The sequence below is a fragment of the Hydra viridissima genome, unplaced genomic scaffold (genome assembly GCF_058129835.1).
Source record: "Hydra viridissima isolate aposymbiotic clone 2 unplaced genomic scaffold, HvirCarnegie_v1 scaffold_1, whole genome shotgun sequence".
In the NCBI taxonomy this organism is placed as follows: Eukaryota; Metazoa; Cnidaria; class Hydrozoa; order Anthoathecata; family Hydridae; genus Hydra; species Hydra viridissima.
In genome coordinates, this window is record NW_028324300.1 from 25,700,186 (window position 1) to 25,719,289 (window position 19,104).

The 19,104-nt window shown below is 28.7% G+C and overlaps 3 protein-coding genes across 3 annotated transcripts in view; 2 read left to right on the top strand and 1 right to left on the bottom strand.

The window, feature by feature from the left end:
* LOC149894103 (uncharacterized) overlaps positions 1 to 1,922 on the top strand; it is a 2,258-nt gene extending 336 nt beyond the window's left edge. Inside the window, exons 1-2 of the mRNA XM_090100741.1 lie at positions 1 to 1,392; positions 1,473 to 1,922. The exon at positions 1 to 1,392 is cut by the window's left edge and continues 336 nt beyond it. Of these exons, the coding sequence (XP_089956867.1) occupies positions 1 to 1,392; positions 1,473 to 1,846 (1,766 nt within the window). The 3' untranslated portion in view covers positions 1,847 to 1,922. The remainder of the gene's footprint in view (positions 1,393 to 1,472) is intronic.
* A 17-nt stretch (positions 1,923 to 1,939) lies between these two features.
* On the top strand, positions 1,940 to 5,382 carry LOC149894104 (uncharacterized). Its single transcript, XM_090100752.1, has 7 exons — positions 1,940 to 2,616; positions 2,707 to 2,788; positions 3,150 to 3,271; positions 3,649 to 3,733; positions 3,895 to 4,044; positions 4,280 to 4,558; positions 5,041 to 5,382. The coding sequence occupies exons 1-7, from the start codon at positions 2,168 to 2,170 to the stop codon at positions 5,272 to 5,274; spliced, it is 1,401 nt and encodes a 466-aa protein (XP_089956878.1). The 5' UTR covers positions 1,940 to 2,167; the 3' UTR covers positions 5,275 to 5,382.
* An 8,947-nt stretch (positions 5,383 to 14,329) lies between these two features.
* On the bottom strand, positions 14,330 to 14,701 carry LOC149894105 (uncharacterized). The gene has a single exon (XM_090077144.1). It carries the CDS (start codon positions 14,699 to 14,701, stop codon positions 14,330 to 14,332), a length of 372 nt encoding a protein of 123 aa, XP_089933270.1.
* Between the last annotated feature and the right edge of the window lie 4,403 nt (positions 14,702 to 19,104).

A 19,104-nucleotide genomic window follows, 5' to 3' on the forward strand; every position in this document is an offset into this window, starting at 1 on the left:
ATAAACTTCAAAGAGACAACAGTATTGATTTGTGTTTATCACATTGTATGAGTCCAGATAAGTTTGATAGTTATTTAGGTAAATTGGGTCATGTAAAAGCAGTGAAAGTTACTGTTGGTGAGGATTTTTTTTATCATGTGCCTCTAGGAGAAAACCTAAAAAGTATTCTTAAGGGTCAAATAATTTTGCACCCGGACTCTTTATCTTTTTCAAAATCAAACTACTTTCAAAGTTCTATCCTGCCATTTTCAGATCCAGCCAAAACAGTATACATTGGTTTGTATTCTGATGAGTTAGAGGTATGTAACCCAATAGGTACCAGCAGGGGTATACATAAAATATCAGTCATTTATTTTTCTATTTTAAACCAAAACAATAATGGATCTAAAATGAGCAACTATCATTTAGCTTCATTGTGCAATTTTAAAGTGGTTAAAAAAATTACACTCAATGAGTTTTTTAAGCCAATTATTGATGACTTGTTCAACTTATTATTTAATACATTTTTTGTAAATGATGAAGAATATCATGTTATTGCATGTTTTATGGCTGCTGACAATTTAACAGCTCATCCGCTTCTTGGTTTGCAATCACATTTTCATAGTGGATACATATGTAGACATTGTTACTTCTGTGTTAGACAGGAAAACACAAATGTATTTCAAAGAACTCATGAATCTTATATTGTTGATAGTACAAAACAACAACATGGATGTTTGGAGTTATCTCCGTTTTTACACTTACCGTATGTATTTTTACCTGCATTTTTCCCAAGTGATTTCATGCATGATTTTTTGGAAGGAATAAGCCATGTTGTAATTTCAACATTTTTGAATCACTACATGGCCAAGCGAAAACTAACATTGATTGGTATGAATTTATTGCTAAGAGATGTAAAATTGCCAGTGAATTTAATATTGACGTCAACTTATATGACATCAAAGCTGGCACTTACTGCTAGTGAAATGCTAACCATTTCATTGTGTTTGCCATTGTTTCTTTTTGATAATTTCAATGATGAAGATGCACCTTATTGGGATATGATGATTATCCATTGTGAAATTTTATTGATTTTAAATAGCCGTTGTAATGAACATATTGAATCGTTGTATTTTCTTATTCCACAACTTATTAACTATATCAAAACATTATATAATGGCACAAGAGTAGCAGCAAAGCTTCATTTCATCACTCACTATCCTGACCTTTCAAGCTACATGGGAACAATGAAAACTTTCTGGTGCATGCGTTTTGAACAACGGCATCAGATTTTTAAAAAGCTAGCTAGAGTTTGTCATCAATTCAAAAACCCTATATATTCATTTTCAAAAAGATTTCAAATGCATGAAACTTGTAGACGTCTTCTTGAAAGGACTGATGATATTGTTCCAGGTAAGCTGCTATCATAATAATTGATGAATCACATATTTGTTTATTTTCATGCAATATAATACAAATATTTTATTTTTCAGGATCTATCTCATATGCAAAGATATCTCTTCGTCATGCTCAAGAAGTACTTCTTGAACCGTTTAAACCATATTTGAACACAATTTTTCATACAGAAAAATTAACAGTCCAGGGAACACAGTTGACAGTATCTTCTTATTTGATTCTAAGCGAAGAAAAAGCTGTTAAAATAAATTATTTGATGTCTATTAACAATGTTTGGTATGCAATGTGCCAAGAAATAGCAATATCATTTTTTCCTTTGGTTAACTCATATGTTGTAGAGCATCATAAAAACTCATTTTCTTTACATGACATTTTTTCTCTTAAATCAAGTGCATCTAAATCTGTTGAAATAAAAGAAAAAGAGTTTATTGTCCGATTATTTATCATATGAATATTTTTCATGAGTTGTTATTTCTGCCTTTTATGTTTATAATTTATTTAATTCAAAATTAAACAAAACTAGTAACTATGTATTGTCACTTTTTTTCTTTGGGCCCTTGAAAAAACCCAGGGCCCTGGCAAACTTCTGCATCCTCCCTATTACCCTCTTATAAAGCCAGCAGGTAGGTCAGGATGTTTATATCTTATATTAATGATAATTAATATTAATGATAGTATTAATTTTATACTAATTTAATACTAATTAGTTAATTATATACTAATAAAAAAATAATTTACTTTTTGTGTTATATATTATCATTGATATTTGCAGATGCAATCAATTAATGTACAAAAAGGTGACACAATTAAAGTTATTCTATACACATCATATTCTGATTTGCTGTCAAAATGTGGCAATAAGTTCCCATGTTCGTCCAGTAATTTGCTACAATTGTATGATGGTTCTGGTGCAGAAATAGATGATGGAGAAACCCTCGATTTTTTAGTTAAAAATAATAATTTGAAACTAGTTTTTTTGGAACGTCAAGTGTCAAGTTTAGCATTAAATAAATCATCAGAAGAAGTTGTGGGAAATGAAAGTATTTCTTTAAAACAATGGCCAGGTTTGAAATTTGAAATCCCAACAGATGCAATTGTGGAAGCAAGACTTACATGTGGGATACTTGATGCCAAATCAATAGTAGCAGATGGTCAATTTATGAACCACTGGGTTGGGATCATTTTTCATAAAGTATTGGAATATGTTGATCAACAAAATCCGTGTGTTTTTAGTTCTATTATATAGATTTTTTTATCTAAATATTTTAACTCTAAGTTCTTAAACTAAATTAGTTATTTTTAATATCATAGATATATAAATGGAATTCAGTTAAATGAGCTGGTGATGGTTATTCAAGAAAAGTATCCAGAGTTCAAAGCTGTTCAATATTCAGTGAGTTAATCTGTGGTGTAGTGGTTGAATTAAATAAATTAAATTATAATATTTTGTTGTTTAAAAATATTTTATCCTTGCTGAAAAAATGTAAAGTTTTATTATAACTATTATAAAAAATTTTTATTACAGTCGTGTTATGATTTTTAAATAAATTGAGTAAATCTAAAAAACTTAACATGTGATTTTTAATATATTATGAATAAAATTTTAATAAAATTATAAATTATAAATTGAATTATAAATTATTAAGTTTTTTATATTTTAATATCGTTTTAAGTAATAATGGAAACTACACAAAACAATACACGATTAAATTGACTAGAAAAGAAAAACGTTAATTTATTTTTTTTACTACTAGAAATGCTTCCACCAAAGAATTATTGACAGGTTCAAAAATTATAGAAGAAAAATGAATTGTGCTTCTGTCATTGAAAAGCAAAAGAAATATGCAAAAGCTACTGTGTCAAAGGCAATGAAGAGGTTTTTTTTTATATAAATATACTTGATTATTATGTATTTGATATATTTTTATGTAATTGATATATTTTTATTGCAGTGTTTCCACTCCTCCTTAAAAATCTTTAAAAAATTAAAACCTAATTAAACTAAATATCTATAAAAAGATGAAAAGTTTGTCAGTTTTCATTAATTTCTCCTGATTTTCTTTGTTTACTTTCAAAGCAAGATTAAGAAGAAAATAATGGAAAATATATTCCGGATTTTTCCAGATATTTTACGCAATCAGTTTTCCAGATTTTTAAAATGTGATATGGATGATCAATGCTTGTTCAATTTAATAGTTTTTTTTTATTTTATGATCATATTATATATTTCTATTGTGTCCTAATCTATTTTAGAACAGTAAGTGACAGTGATATCAATGAACCATTAAGACTTATAAGCAATGTTAATGAAGTATCAGACGTTGTAAATGAGGCATATGTAAGTTTACAATTATCTATTTGCTCCCAATCTTTTTAAATTGCAATTCCTAGATTGTCACAAAAAATTGGGTACCACATATTAGCTTTATATCTGTTTTATAAATTAACATATTTTTGATTGTATAAATGTTTATTACATATTTTAATAAAACACTTTAGCTTGTTACAATTTCAAACAATGTTCAAACCTCACTTGAACAAGAGGTTGTAATGGAAACAAATTTCATGCAACGTAATAATGCACGAGAAACTGTTGGATTTTTGAAAGAGTTAGAATTATTTAAGTCCTACTTTTTATCAGCTGAAAATGTAAGAATTTCTTTACCTAATTTGTTTTTGACGTTTTTCTATCTATTTGAAAACAAAGATAATGTGTAAAAAGTAATGATTTTCTCCTTAGTTGTCCTTATTTATTAATGAAAATTTTCCTGTTCAGGGTTAAATCTTCTTAAAAATTGGGGAAATTTCACCTTAAATCTCCTTAAAATCCTTATTGGTATCCTCATTTTATTAGTGGTAACTGTGAAAAATTATATTTTTTTAGGTATATCATGAAAGCAAGAGAATGCTCCAAGTGTATCAGTTAAATGAGAGCTCACCGTACAAGGATAATGGACTAGACTTTGAAGAGGTTCAAGTTTTGATGAAAGATTCGCTAAGAAATATTTGTATGAAATGGGCCCCATTTTTAAAGAGATATTCATCTGTTCTTAATCTGGTAAAGATGGTAAATCCTACAATGTCTTCTTCCGATTCACATACAATTGGATTTCAATTTATTGTGGCTAGATGTCGTCAAAAACTTGTAGAATTTACTGATAAGGTAAGTTTAACTTTAAAGTTAAAGTTTTTTTGAATTCCCTTTACAAGGCCTATGGAGCTACATTTTTTAGTTATTGTTACAACCCTCTCTCAGCTCTAACTCCAAAACACAAGCTTTGATGTACTACATGATGATGAATCTACCACAACAGCAATTTTAATTTTTTCAAAATTTCTTAAATCATTTAATGTAAAATTAATAATAATGATTATTTAGTTTAAAGTTATTGTTATGCCTTGAAACTCCATCCTATAACTGTTTTATTGCATAATTATTATTGCATAATTTATTGTATTATTTATTGTTTTTAGTGTATGATTTGCGTAATTAATAAACAAGTTAATATAAAATATAAGTTGTTTTTAAATGCATATATCTTTTATGAAACTATACTTAGTTAAAATTGTTCTGTCTTCTTTTTTTTTTTTTTGATTAACATCAAAAATAACTTATTTTGATCTATTTGATTTATTTTTTTATAGAATATGATTCGTCTTCACTATGAAAATAGAGATTTTGCAGTTACAGTTGATAAATTTTCTATTCCCTGTGCAAACTTAATTGAAGTTCTTCTTGTCGGCACTTCTTTGAGTGTAGCGTTTAATTTAATACATTGCAAAAAACAAGAGGCAGTTTTTGAAATATTAGAAATAATTATGCAAATTAGAAAAATGAGTAACATCAAAATTGTAAAATCTATTTTGTTACTTTTATAATGACTTTGTTAAAATGGTTTAAATATATTTTTGGTTTTATCTTTAACATTTTATGTTAATAATTTTATGTTTTTGTAACATTTTTTATTATATAAGTTGTTCTAAGTTTAATTTTTTTTGTCACATTCACATATTTTGTGTTTGTAAATTATTTATAAAATAAATAGCTGATTATATTTAATTGATTATAAGGCTTCGATTCTTAGTTCTAATTCAACTGAGTATAATCAGCTGTTTTACAACTCGTCAGAGTCTTAAAATCAGTTAATAAATCATACAAATAAAAACAACTGATTGTAAGGCACCATATAGTTAAGGAAAAATAAAACTATTAAAGAAATTATAAAAAATTAAAGTTTGTTTGTATAAACTTTTGCCTATTTAAAGGATCTTTGATTTGAAATGATATGAAAAAGTTTTCAAAAACCTTTCAGGAACCTATTTGATAAATGCAGTGTTAGATATTATTATACATTGTATATAAATGTATTTGTGTGATTTTTTTATTTTGTATATTAATTGTTTTATGGAGATCTTATTTGTTCTCAAACGATTTTTGTTTAGCTTATTCAGGGGTACAATAAATAGAAAACAACAATGGGTTGAACAAAAGATTGAACTTCCGACTGAAAATATTTAAGAGAAAGAACTCTCTATTGAGAATTCTTTCTCATCATCTGCAGATGGAAAAAGTAAAGTTAATGAAAAGGTAACATTACGTAGTTTTTCTTTTATGAAATGAACTAAAAATGAAATACAGTAGGAATGTCTTAGTAATTATTATTATTATATTTTTTCAATGATAAATTATAAAACTTTTTGCTCGTTTTTAGATAATCATTCATCAAATGTCTGGAGAGCAGATATCTGTTATACCATTTTAATGCAAGTTCTGTTAGTCAGCATGACAACCGTTTAGTTGCAAAAACTGGTGAAGTCGAGTATATTTTCAAAGTTAAAAAAAACAACTTAAAAAACAACTTAAAAAACTTGTATTAAAATTTTATTTCAAATATATGAATTTGTTTTTTTACTGATAATTTTTATTTGTTATAAAATATGCTTGCATATTTATAGTCTTAATGTGTATATAATATAAAATGATAGGTTGTTTTATAAAACATATATTATTAGCGCTCATGGAACTTTTTTTTCATAAAACTAAATTGCAAAATTTTTTGTTAAAACATGCTAATTATGAGTAAACAGAAAGGTTAAGAAGATCATGTTTACTTTTAAATAATTAAATATGTGCGTCATAAACGCGTTGTAATTGCATGAACACCTATTAAACATGAGCACCTTTATTTGCATCGACACCTTTTAACAGCAACGCCTATTAGGTGTTAATGTAACAAGAACACCTTTTTTTACATCAACACCTTTTAACGGCAACACCTAATAGGTGTTCATATAGTATCACGCATCAGCACCTTTTTTCTTTTACATGAACACCTTTTTCCGTAACAGTGTATATAACAACATTAAACTTAATAGTCAGTGTGTTGTTTGTAAAAATTTTTTTTAAACAAAACATTTACTCTTCTTTAATCCCTACGTAAAAGATATTCCAAACCATATAAGTTATGATTAAAAAATTGCTTTTTGTTTATAAGATGATAGCATATTTAAAAAAACTATATCTTAAATGGTTTACTTAGGTAAATAAGTAATGCTTATAAAAATATTTTTATATTATGTTAATACCCGAACCATATTGTATGTTTTTATGTAAGTCAACCAATTATTTTAATTACTCATATATTTTGCCTTAAAATAAAAATTGCAACTCGAAAGACAATTATTGGCCCGACATTCGTTTGTGTTATCACTCAATTACTTAGTTATTTATAATAAACTGAGTTATTTTTAATAAGCTTATTAAGTTGTGTGTATTTAACGTTTTTAAAGTAACAATTTCATTTTTTTTTTTTTATTATTTCAATATTTATTACAATTTAAATAAACAAAAGTTTATTACAATAATAAAAGTTAACAAGTCAAGATATCTTTAAGAAATAAATAATAAAAGTAAATATAAAGAACGCGGATACTCAAAGAAGACCATCAGCTCTTGTCACAGAGAAACCGCCAATTGCTTGTGGATAAAAAAACAAACAAAAAAATAAATTAAAAAGAATTTACATTAAAAATATACATATACTAATATAGATAGGGGATTTTCAAAAAACTTTAAAATTTCAAAGTAGATTAGTATATTTTCAGTTGAAAAAATGAGTTTTTTAAGATTTTGTTTAAAAGAGTCAAAAGTTACATTCTTCAGAAAAATCTTTAGAAGGATTTAGAACTATACTATTCCTTAAAAATGGTCCGCGAAATGAAATAAAAAAGTTTCCAAAATTAGTTTGAGAAAATGGTTGTCGAAGTAAATTATCGTTCCTTAAAATATATTTATTTCTATCTCTTTGTAAATACAAATTACGAAAAGAAACGGGCGATAGGTGGGTCTTGCATTTATACATAAAACAAAGAATATTAAAAGCATTTAACTCATATATTGAGTGCTTTCATATCATATAAAAGAGGCTTGGCGTGAGAAAAACGGTCCTTGAAATTTATAAGGCTTGCTACATGTTTCTGCTGCCGATAGAGAGGTTTAAGTTTACTTTTCTAAGTGCTACCCCAAGCAATGTTTGCATAACTAATATGGCAATGAATTAGCGAATAATATAACTGAATTAAGGTATGCTTATCTAGAACGTTTCTTATTTTATATAAAATGGCTACACTCTTTGAAATTTTATTGCACAATTTATAGTGGCTGTTTTCCACAAGTTAAAGTTGCAAAACCTTAACTAATACTCTTTTAGAAAAACGCCTTCAAATTGAATAAAACTAATCCCTCTGTAAAATTAACATAAAAAGTATAAGGAGTTGAAGTAATTAATAAATGTTTAACATTATTTGAGTAATTTACAACTGACATAGGTGATATCAATGTAAGGCAGAACCATTTTTCTCGACATTCCTTAGTTCAACATAATACGTTTTTAGTTACTGACACAAAATAATAACATCATGCTTTAAATTGACGAAAAACTAAAACTAAATTCTTTTAATATTTTTTATAACATGAACTTGATTTCACAATGTTTAGCATATCTAAGTATATTGTCACGAGGATTTTCTGTAATCAACGGTATTTCCGTAGCTGATAGTTCAATATTATTTGTAATTGCAAAAACCAGATTAAAAACGTGATACTTCAGTATTAAGTTTTTAATCTGGTTTTTGCAATTACAAATAACATATATATATAATACAAACGTAATACCATTATTGTATCTTTTTCTTAATCCATAATATTCTGTTGAAACTAAATTTTGAAAGCTAATTTCTAAGAAAAATCGATAGCTTAATTTTGCAAAACTATATTTGCAATAATGATACAATCATCCAAGCTTTTTGATGCATTTATGCAAACTGCTTCTACGACTAATGAGCAGTCAATTTTATCTAATAAAAGTTTCCAAAAGATAATTTATTGTTGACTTTATTAAAGACAAGTGCAAAAACAACCCTGAGAAAAGGCAACATTGTATAATAAAATTCGTCAATAACTTGGAGATTTCTAAAGACGTTTATTGATTTTAAACTATTTGTTTCCCTTTTTATGACTTATTTATTTAGGGGAAAGTCGGGTAACATGGGATTGTGGGTAAAATGGGATACCCCTATTATCTACTTATAGGTTAGTGCTATAAAACATTTGTTGAATTGGAAACGAGGCTAATGTCAGGAGGTTACTTCCGCAAGTATAAGTTGTTCTCTTTCGAATTATTTGCGTCTGAAAAAAGTCTTGCAAGTTTTCACCAGTGAACCTTACATAACATCGACTTTGTTACAGGAGGCCAAAATAGTCTAAAGAGGTAAACTATCTTACTATATTCAGAATTTAATTAGTAACTGAAATATAATTAAACGTAAAATACCTTTTAAGGGTTGTCCATTCCACGTGGTACATAAAAATAAACAAAATTAGAAGTGTGCTATATAGTGGGGTATTATGAGATACCTAAATGGGGGTAATATGGGATACCATCCCATATTACCCACGTTATTCCCATTATTTTCTTTTCATCCCAATGGCTCAGACATTTCATTGAATGTGTAAAGCCTAGTCAGGAAAGCCCTGCTTTACTTATATAAGATGGTTATGCCTTACATACCAAGAATTGGGAGGCCATTAATTTGGCTAGACAACATTTTTTAACAATTATCTGTTTCCCACCGCACTGCACTCACAGAATGCAACCTCTTGATGTTGCATTTATGAAGCCATTATCTACTTATTATGACTCCGAGATTCAGATGTGGCTCCGCTCACATCCTGGGCGAATCGTCACAGAATTCCAAATAACTTCTATATTTGTGAAGGCCTATCTGCGCACTGCCAGCCTCGCAAAAGCAGTTAATGGATATGAAAAGACTGGATTTTGGCCAGTGAATAGAAATGTATTTGATGAGTGGGAGTTTAAGGCGGCAGAAATAACAGAAATGCCTGCCCCTGAAAGTGAGATAACCATTCAATCGCAACATCCCCCAGTGGTCAGCACCTCTAGTGATACACCCATGTTGGCTAGTGACATAAGTCCTTACCCCGTAGCCAAAGAAAGGGTGAACAGAACCAGAAAGCGTATGGGATTTACTGCCGTGCTGACAAGTTCCCCTTACAAACAATCGCTTAGTGAGAAGGCTGAAAAAAATGAAAAGACAAAAGGAAAATCAAAATTGAACAAAAAACTTTTTTCAGCCGAAAATAAAAAGTCAAAACAAACAGGTGCAATAATGACGAGTGCGTTAATGGTTGATAATGACACTCCATGCACATACTGTACTGGCTTATTCTCGGAAGATGGCCGAGGAGAGCAGTGGGTCATGTGCCAAACTTGCAGAAAATAGGCCCACATGTGCAGGGGCTGATCAAGACGAATTTAAATGTGATTTATGCATTGACAGCGATTAAAAATTGAAATTCTTTTTTTTTTAATCTTTTCTTTTTTTTGTAGTATTAAAGCTGTTTTTATTTTTTTTTTTATAAAGTTTTGTTTTGTTTCATTGATTTATAAGTTCTTGCATAACGTATTACCATCCTTAGCTGACATTGATCAGGTGTCCCATATTACCCCACCCTTGAGGGTAATATGGGATACCCAAACATTTTCTGTTTATTAAATTTTCTCAAAGTGTATTGAAGCTTTTAGACTCATCTTTTACAGAAATGATATTTGATAGCTATTGAAACTGACTATTAGCAACAACATTAATTTTTAAAATTTCATTTTTATAGGTCGTTAAAATTAAGTATCCCATATTACCCCACTTTCCCCTAATTGATTATGATAACAAAGTGCTGATTTAGATTCGCTTGAAAACACAGACCTAAAAAATAAGGGAAAATGCTTTAGTTCGACGTCAAAGTTTATATATTTAGATAACTTGCCTGTATGTGGAATTTCTAGATCAGCACTAAAAGCTATTAACAAAAATATTCCGTAGATAAAACATATATCTCTGATTATGCCATACCTGCACCTCTAAATCAGGCTGGAAGACCAATTACATTTTTTTCTTTTCATAATCTTCTCCTAACTGAGAAGAAACATTTTTTTGTAAAAAAATCTCCAACTTTGTTGCTCTCTTTAGATCCTATTGTTTTATCACATGTAACTACATGAATCTCTTTGTCACCCTAAAACTACTGAAATGTATCATTTTATGAAATCAAAAAAGATCTTTTTCAAAAAACTCCTTTTTCAATTGACAGAGTAAAAAAACTTCCTTTTCTCAAACTTTTATTGAGTTTAAACCTCATCATAATGTAAACAGTATTAACAAAGCTCTAATAAAATATACTCAACCTTTTGAATGACTAAGCATGGGTTTTAAACAGCTTGTTCCGTCTTCGTCTGTCAACTTATACTTTCTACCAGGTGTTAATAAGATTTCGAGATTTCCTTTTGTATTTCCTTGACGTGGTACCTCTACTTTAATCGTACTTAAATGTTTAACTAAATTTTTCACTTTGTTTGGGATGGCAGTGTTCCTAAATTTAGGTAAAGGCACTTGCTTTATGTTAACTGAGCTTTGTAATTTTCTTAACATTAGAGGTGTCTTTGTAAGTAAAATTTTTACTTTACATTCCATATAATTAGGGGGAGGACGGGGGGTCCAAAATTTTCTATATTTTTTTAACCAGTTATCAGTTATTCTTAATTAGTTTTTTTAGAAAAGTTCAAAAAACGGTTCCATTTTTGCTAGTTTTTTGTGGTTGACTTTCTACTTCTATTGTTAAAATTTTTAAATATTTAAAAACCTAAAAACTAGAAACCTTCGCAGCGTATTTTTTTGCGTGTAAATTTACGCAACTTTATGTTAAAAATTACGCAATTTAAATTTTGATAACTTCGAATTAAAAAGAACTAAAGTTGCGTTTAAACAAAAATAAGTCGAATCACTAAAAAATTTTAAGTCTTAAGAGTAAAAATTTGCATAATATGTGATACCTAAATGCAGGAAAATTGTTACATCTTTCAATAATTCTTCTCAACTTAATGATTTATTAGAAGAAAGTTAAATGCGACAAGGTGTCGAAAGAAATCACATACTTCAATTGATTCAAGAAGTGAAAACTCGTTGGCACTCTACGTTTCTCATGGCAGAGCGAATGCTTAAGCTTCACTCCTATGTAAAAGATATCTTTAATTCGAAACAACAATACAAAGATATGAGAAAATATTTACTCGATGAAGATGAAATTGTAAACTTAAAAGAAACAGTAAATGCTTTATTAAGCTTTCATCAAGTAAGCGTTTTACTATCTGGCGATAGGTATGCAACGTGTTCTTTAATTATTCCAAGTATAAAGTACCTTGAGAAGCAGTTAATTAAAAATAAAAGTGAAACTCCTTCTTTAATTGTAATATTGAAAACACATTTGTTAGAATCTTTACAAATTTACAAAGATTCATATGAATTAGAGAATAATTCCTTTTTATTGTGTGCCACTTTTTTGGATCCAAATTATAAAAGTTTTCAATTCTTTGAAAAGTACGAAAAAAAGAAATATTTAAAAAGCGTGAAAGAATTTTTGTCAGATTTTTATCTCGCAAAAAGAGTTGGTGAAAAAATTCCAATTAAAAAGGTGACAATGAAATCAAAAAAATTTAAGTTGTCATTTGAGGATGAAGAAGATGATTCCGGAAGTGATAGTGACAAAAATGTAACCTTAGATTTAAAAAAAGAAATCAGTGAATATATAAAATTGTCAGTGCACGAACAAAATGTTTTAGAGTTTTGGCATCAAAATCAATATGTTTTTCCAATATTGTATTGCATTTCAACGATGATTTTATGTACACCTGCTACCAGTGCACCAATTGAGAGCCTTTTTTCTGACGCATTAAACAATTTGTATGCTGAGCGAAACAGGATGACGGCTGAATGTTTTCAAATGTTGATGTTTTTGTACGAAAATTTGGAATATTTTAATTTGGTTTAAAATTAGTGCAATTTAATCAAAGTAATACGGAAGTATCTTGTTGTAATACGGAAGTATCTTGTTGTAATACGGAAGTATCTTGTTGTAATAATTATTTTTGAATTTATTTTATTGTTCTTAAATAAAAACTCTTAAATTTAGAACTTGAACTTGTAGTTGCGTCATTGTGTAATTCACTGTGCACAACGATTATGTAGTTCGATGACTATATATGGTTCATTGTGCACAATGAATTTAAAAACGATATATAAATTGTAAAAGCTCATCAAGCAGTCGTCTTGATATAACAGAACTGCTTTTTTTTTAAAAACAATCTAATAAGGTTGCAACATGTTTAAATTTTTTGCAAAGTATCATCTGATTTTTAATTTTTCCTTAAAAATCCAATTGCTTAATTAGACTATAAAATTAAGTGCAAAATATGAACGTTGCAAGTCTTTCCGATTCTATGTTATTTAAATTTAAATTTGTTTACATTTGTAAATGTATTTTACATTTTAATGTATTAATTATGACCCACCCAAGTTTATACTTCATAATGAATTAATTCATTAACCTAACCTTTTCTTTATAATTCTACAAAAAATGGCGTCTCAAATGCGGTTTACACCTTGTACAGAAAGTTTAAACGCACTTGTTTTTTTTAAAATTATGGTAAGTTTGGACTGGTGCAAAGAGAAAATCTGGTGATGGGTCTTCATTTTTTGTTTTATTTTTTTCTTAGCCAATTATTAATTAAGAAAAAAACACAACTTTCAAAGAAAAAAACACAAAATCTTTTCTGAAATGTAATATGAAACACAAGAAATCAAAAAATTGATGAGAAGAAAGTGCAATAAAGTTTAAACGCACTTAGTAATTTTTTGTCATGGAAATATGTTAATATGGGATATGACCCTCGTTGTTTTTGATACATGCTTGTAATCGGCTTGGAATTGATTCAATAAGATTTTCAATCATCTTGATTGGAATTTCAAGCCACAATTTTGTTAGTTCTTTTTTAAGCATTTCGTGACTTGTTATTTGCTTTTTTGTAAGTTGATAATCCATCCAGCTCCATAAATTTTCAGTCGGGTTTAATTCAGGTGATCGTGCTGGCCAAGTCATGAGTCGAATATTACTTTCAACGAAATAATTGGTAATTGAATGTGCTGTATGACATGGAGCATTGTCTTGTTGAAATAACCAGTTTTGATCAGCCTGGAACAAATTGCAACTAGGGATAAGCGAATTTTCCAAAATGTCACGATACCCATACTGGTTCAATCTTCCTTCGTATATTTTATGACAGCCAACGCCTGAGCCTGATATGCATCCCCATATGCCGACAGAGCCACCACCTTTTTGAATACGTCTGTGTATGTGTTGCTTCAAATATTTTTCCGTATTTTTGCGACGAACAAATCTTTTGTTTTTTCTGTTAATAATTTCAAAAATCGAATCATCGCTAAAGTTAATTATTTTACATTGTTCCACCGAATAATTTAAACGCTCTTTGCACCATTTTTTTCGCTTTAGACGATCGGTTAACGACTACATAGGCTTTCTTACAGCATGAAACGAATTTAATTCTTTTTTGCGTGATAACTTACTTATTGTCGTACGACTAACTGTTTTGTCTGCAAGCGAACTATTGATTTCTGCAGTCAAAGCTGACACTCCTGCTTTTGGGTTGCGTCTGCTAAGCGTATAAAGCATGTTTTCATCGCGAACTGACAGTTTTTTTGGGCGCCCAATACGAGGTTTATCATCGACACTACCAGTCGATAAGTAATTTTTTATTGTTGTACGAACGCTGAATTCAGAAATATTCAAATGTTTGCCAATTTGTCGATTGCTCATTTTCATTTTATGCATGCCAATTACTTGCCATTTGATTTTCGATGAGACAGCTCTTTCACCCATGAAAATATGATCTTTTGACAAAGTTTTATCAGTTGAAAATGGCTGTAGGTTGAATCAAATCGTAGACGCAGTTTTTTTTGCAAAATAAAATAAGAATAAAGATGCAAGTAGAATATGCTAACGATAGCAGGCTTTTGAGTGATGAAAATGCAAAAGACTGCAAGAAAAAACCAATCAATTAACTAGAGTTACGAGTTTTCCAACCAAAGTGCGTTTAAACTTTATTTCAAAAAATTGAAAGGACTTAATTGCTCCGTTAATTTTCTCATCATCCTCCACCTTCTTTATGGTGTCCTTATATATATTTTTTTATCTAAATCGATAAATTAAACCATTAGTAAAAATAAACATAAAAAATTCGGACCATATCTCATCAATTTATCGGGTTATCATTTCTTAAAAGAATTATAGACGTTAAAAAAACAAGTGCGTTTAAACTTTTTGTACAAGGTGTATTTAAGTTGATATTTCAAACTTACTTTTTAAATAATATAGCTTCGAGTTGACTTCAGTTCTTACTTTTCACGCTAAAACTCTTATTTTCTTATAAACTATCTACTCCAGCTTGAAGCAATTTAATGACAAAAATTGCTGCTGCCTAGTATACAGCCATAATTAATATAATTAAATGAATTTAAATACAACTAAAAAATAAATTTTTGACACATTTGACAACAAACATTACTTTGGGAAAAATAAATCGTATCTTAATTTTTTTTAACAAAAAGTGAAAATGTACTTAAAAATGATAGATTATACTCTGCATTTTGTAAGTAATTAAAAAGTGATAAGAAATTTTCTGGTTTGATAAAGCGACTGCAGCCATTTAATAGAATTTTTATCTTATTCTACAGTTATTAAAAACGATTTTAATTGCGGAGGTTGCATTTTTAAATGCGGACGATTAGCTTCTCTGTAAATGTTGTTAAATGTTTCGCATTTTAAAAACTCTATCAATACGTTTAACATTTGGTATGCATTTTATAATAAATAAGTTGCCGAAGCTTAAATGTACTTAACCCTTTATTAGTCGAATATTGAAAAAACTATTTAAAAAATTATTTAAATAATTTATTTTAATGAATATTACAACATTGGCTAGAATAAGACAATCACAACATTGACTAGAATAAGAAAAATAAAGTTGGATTTATGTAAAAATATCACTAAGTTGATAACTTAAGGAACAGGAATCAATTAGAATCAATTCAAAGTTTTTGTTGCCATATGGCAAGAGCATTATTTGAAAGAGCAACTTGTGAAAGTCTAATATTTAGAAGTAATATTTGCGAAAGTTACTTTGACAATTTTAAATGCTTCTATATATTCGTTAAGAATAAAAATAATAACTAATTGTATATACCCTTTTGAAAAATTTTCCAGAAATATTTGAAATCTTTTGGTTAACAACCCTATTTCAAAGGCTGAAAACTGCAACATAAGAAAAATTATCCCAGATAAGTAACATCCATAAAATTATATAAAAAATTAATCCTATAAATTATCAATTTCACATTAGTGATATATAGTATTGGAGCCAGCGAGAAGGGATGGTGGTGTTGGGGGTATGACACTCACTATCTATTACCGATATTTAGTTTGATCATTCGGCAAATTTAGATGTTATTATAATTAGTTAGCAAATCTCAGCAACCGTGTTATATATTTTTATACTCAGCAAGTATAATTTTTAATCGGCAAATATTCTTACGGCAATTTTCAACTTACCACCTCCTCCCCCCCCGGCCATGTGTACTAGCGAATATACTTAGTCTCTAAATATTTAATTTCATATCAGCGATAAGAAGTGCCAACTTATTAACGCAAACTTCCATCATTTTTCTCAACAAACTTGTCATTTAATGTGAAAGCTTACATATGCAACACTATCATTACATTCATAATTAAAGCTTTATTAGTTTCTCATTTTTTCAACGTACGGACAAACAAGTACGGAATTGCGCTTAAATTGGTTGGCGTTTTTAGGTTATGTTTGTTACTATTTAACCCTTTATTGTTCACTATTCCAAAATTTCCAAAAGTTTCGCTTTCGGAAATAGCACTTGAGAAATGAGCGCTTTTGATAACTACGTTTCGAAATCTATGAAGGAAGTTTATTCGCCTAACTGCAAGAAATGTGAAAATAAAATATCTGTATATATCAAACTGTTTGTAATGAAATTTTATTTTCAGTATAGCAACATTAAAATTTTACTAGTTTGTTTTTTCAAGTAATGATCAAAAAATTAATGTCGAAAGGAAAATTTTCGATAAATCCACTTGACGAAAGGTCACTTACGGAAGAAAACTTTTGAAATTCGTTGTCATAAAAACAAGATTGAAATGTTCCATTAAATAAATCCGTTCAATGAACTAAGTAATTAAATGCTCATTACTCATAAGTGTCAATTATCGCGCATGCAAATTTTTATGAAGATTTAACTGATATTTTCTTTTAACTGAGTCCTTTCTGTAGGTTCCGAAAATCTTCTTTCGAAATGAATCGATTAGCAAGTTTCTTTTCGCTTGTCATTCTTGCGAAAATTTTATTTTTCGTATATAGCTTTACCAGCGGCGTGGGCAGGATTTTTTGATGTTTCAGATATGACACTTTTAGGCATTGTGCGAACTCCAAACTCAAGAATGTTGTTAAGTCAAATAAAAATGTTTCTCAAAAAAATCGTGGTGGTTAGATCGTGAGAACAAAAATACCCCAACAAGTTCGCTTTCCCAACCCCGAGTTAGACGTTCAATTAAACTCCGGAATGTTAATTAAACGTCTAAAGGGTGCCTTTTTTAGATTGGGTGTTTATAAACAGTTGCAACAACCGCATTGGTAGTTGTTTCAGAGCTGGGAAAAAATTCTAATAATCAAATTTGATTTAATACGTTACGAATTTGATTTGACTGGCCCCTATGAACCATAATTGGGACATTCAACCGCCACAATAATGTGCAATCGTGTGTGAAAATTTTATGGTATAGGTTATTCAGTTTTTAGTACTAAATCTTGTTTTAATCGACTAGTTTTAGTTAGACTAAAAAGTTAGTCGACTAATTTTAGTTACGCTAAAAAGTTAGTCGACTAATTTTAGTTAGACTAAAAAGTTAGTCGACTAATTTTAGTTATGCTAAAAAGTTAGTCGACTAAATTTAGTTAGACTAAAACTAACCTTAACTCCCATCCCTAGTTTGAAAGTAGTTGGAAAGTTATTGGTTTTATTTAATTTTTGATTAAGGTCACTCACCACGACCCTTGATTACACAACGGCTCCCCTATATGAGTGAATTTTTTTTATTTCAAAAGTATATCAACCTGGGTCTCAAAAGAAACAAAACTTTATACAGAATAACTTCAACACTTCATGATTTAAATAAGAACATCATAAGAAAATGATTTTAATAGAACCTATCTAAACTAGATAAGTGTGAAAACACTTGTCTAGTTTGGATAGATTTTAATAAAATTATATGTTGAACTTTTAAAAAAGTTCCTAATGATTTTATTTCTTTAACTGATTTTTTTTTTCAATAGACATTTGGTGTGTTACGCCAACCATTGTAGGTTTACTTACTACATCAAAGGCAGGATATACAGGAAGAATTGTTATGCAAACTTAACATACCATTATTCAAAAAGGTTATTTTCCTATTTTTTGGAGGCAGGTTATATAAGTAGAATTTAAATACATAAGAATGGTCTGTTTGAACTTTGAATTCAGTTTGTATTTTCTCCTTTTATGTTGAAATATTGTTTTGAAAATAAAAATACATATGATACTAAATTTTATCTTTATTCAGATTATTTAAACGATAGATAACTCATATCTCAATCGTCTAAAGTAAAAAAAAAAATGGTAATTTATGTAAAATGCTGTGGTAATATAAGAACATTATTATATTTATAGTATTCTTTGAGATTTTTTCTTAAAAATAAAAGTACTTGAGACTTTCAATAAAACAATATATTACACAGTTTGGATAAAAGACAGCGTTTAATGCATTATCATGGCTGACATGCATTACTACGACATAACATGCATTATTATGGCTGATGAGGTGTTTGTTAAAGCAACCGATAAATTTTATGGTAAATGTATGTAATCTATGGTCATGCTTAGAATTAATTCATAGAAGCTTTTCAGATCTTTTTCCGACTTGTTGCTGATATGATTATATGCTTATTTACAGGGCCTACATTTATTGTAACATTGGTAACGATGTCTAATTTTGATTTTGAATTCGCAATGCGGTGCTGTTACTAATGTGAATTAAAGTATTGAATGTTTTATTGGAAAAGTTTTTTCGTACTTTGCAATAATAATGAAATTTTTACTTAAAGAAGAATATGTAACTATTAACAGCCAAAATGACTACAGCAAATAAATTTCAATTTAGTAGAG

Coding starts and splice junctions, on each gene's coding strand:
- LOC149894104 (XM_090100752.1), top strand. CDS start 2,168: ATGCAATCAATTAATGTACAAAAAGGTGACACAATTAAAGTTATTCTA. Junction 4,045..4,279: donor ACTTTTTATCAGCTGAAAAT/GTAAGAATTTCT, acceptor ATATTTTTTTAG/GTATATCATGAAAGCAAGAG. Junction 4,559..5,040: donor TTGTAGAATTTACTGATAAG/GTAAGTTTAACT, acceptor ATTTTTTTATAG/AATATGATTCGTCTTCACTA.
- LOC149894105 (XM_090077144.1), bottom strand. CDS start 14,701: ATGGGTGAAAGAGCTGTCTCATCGAAAATCAAATGGCAAGTAATTGGC.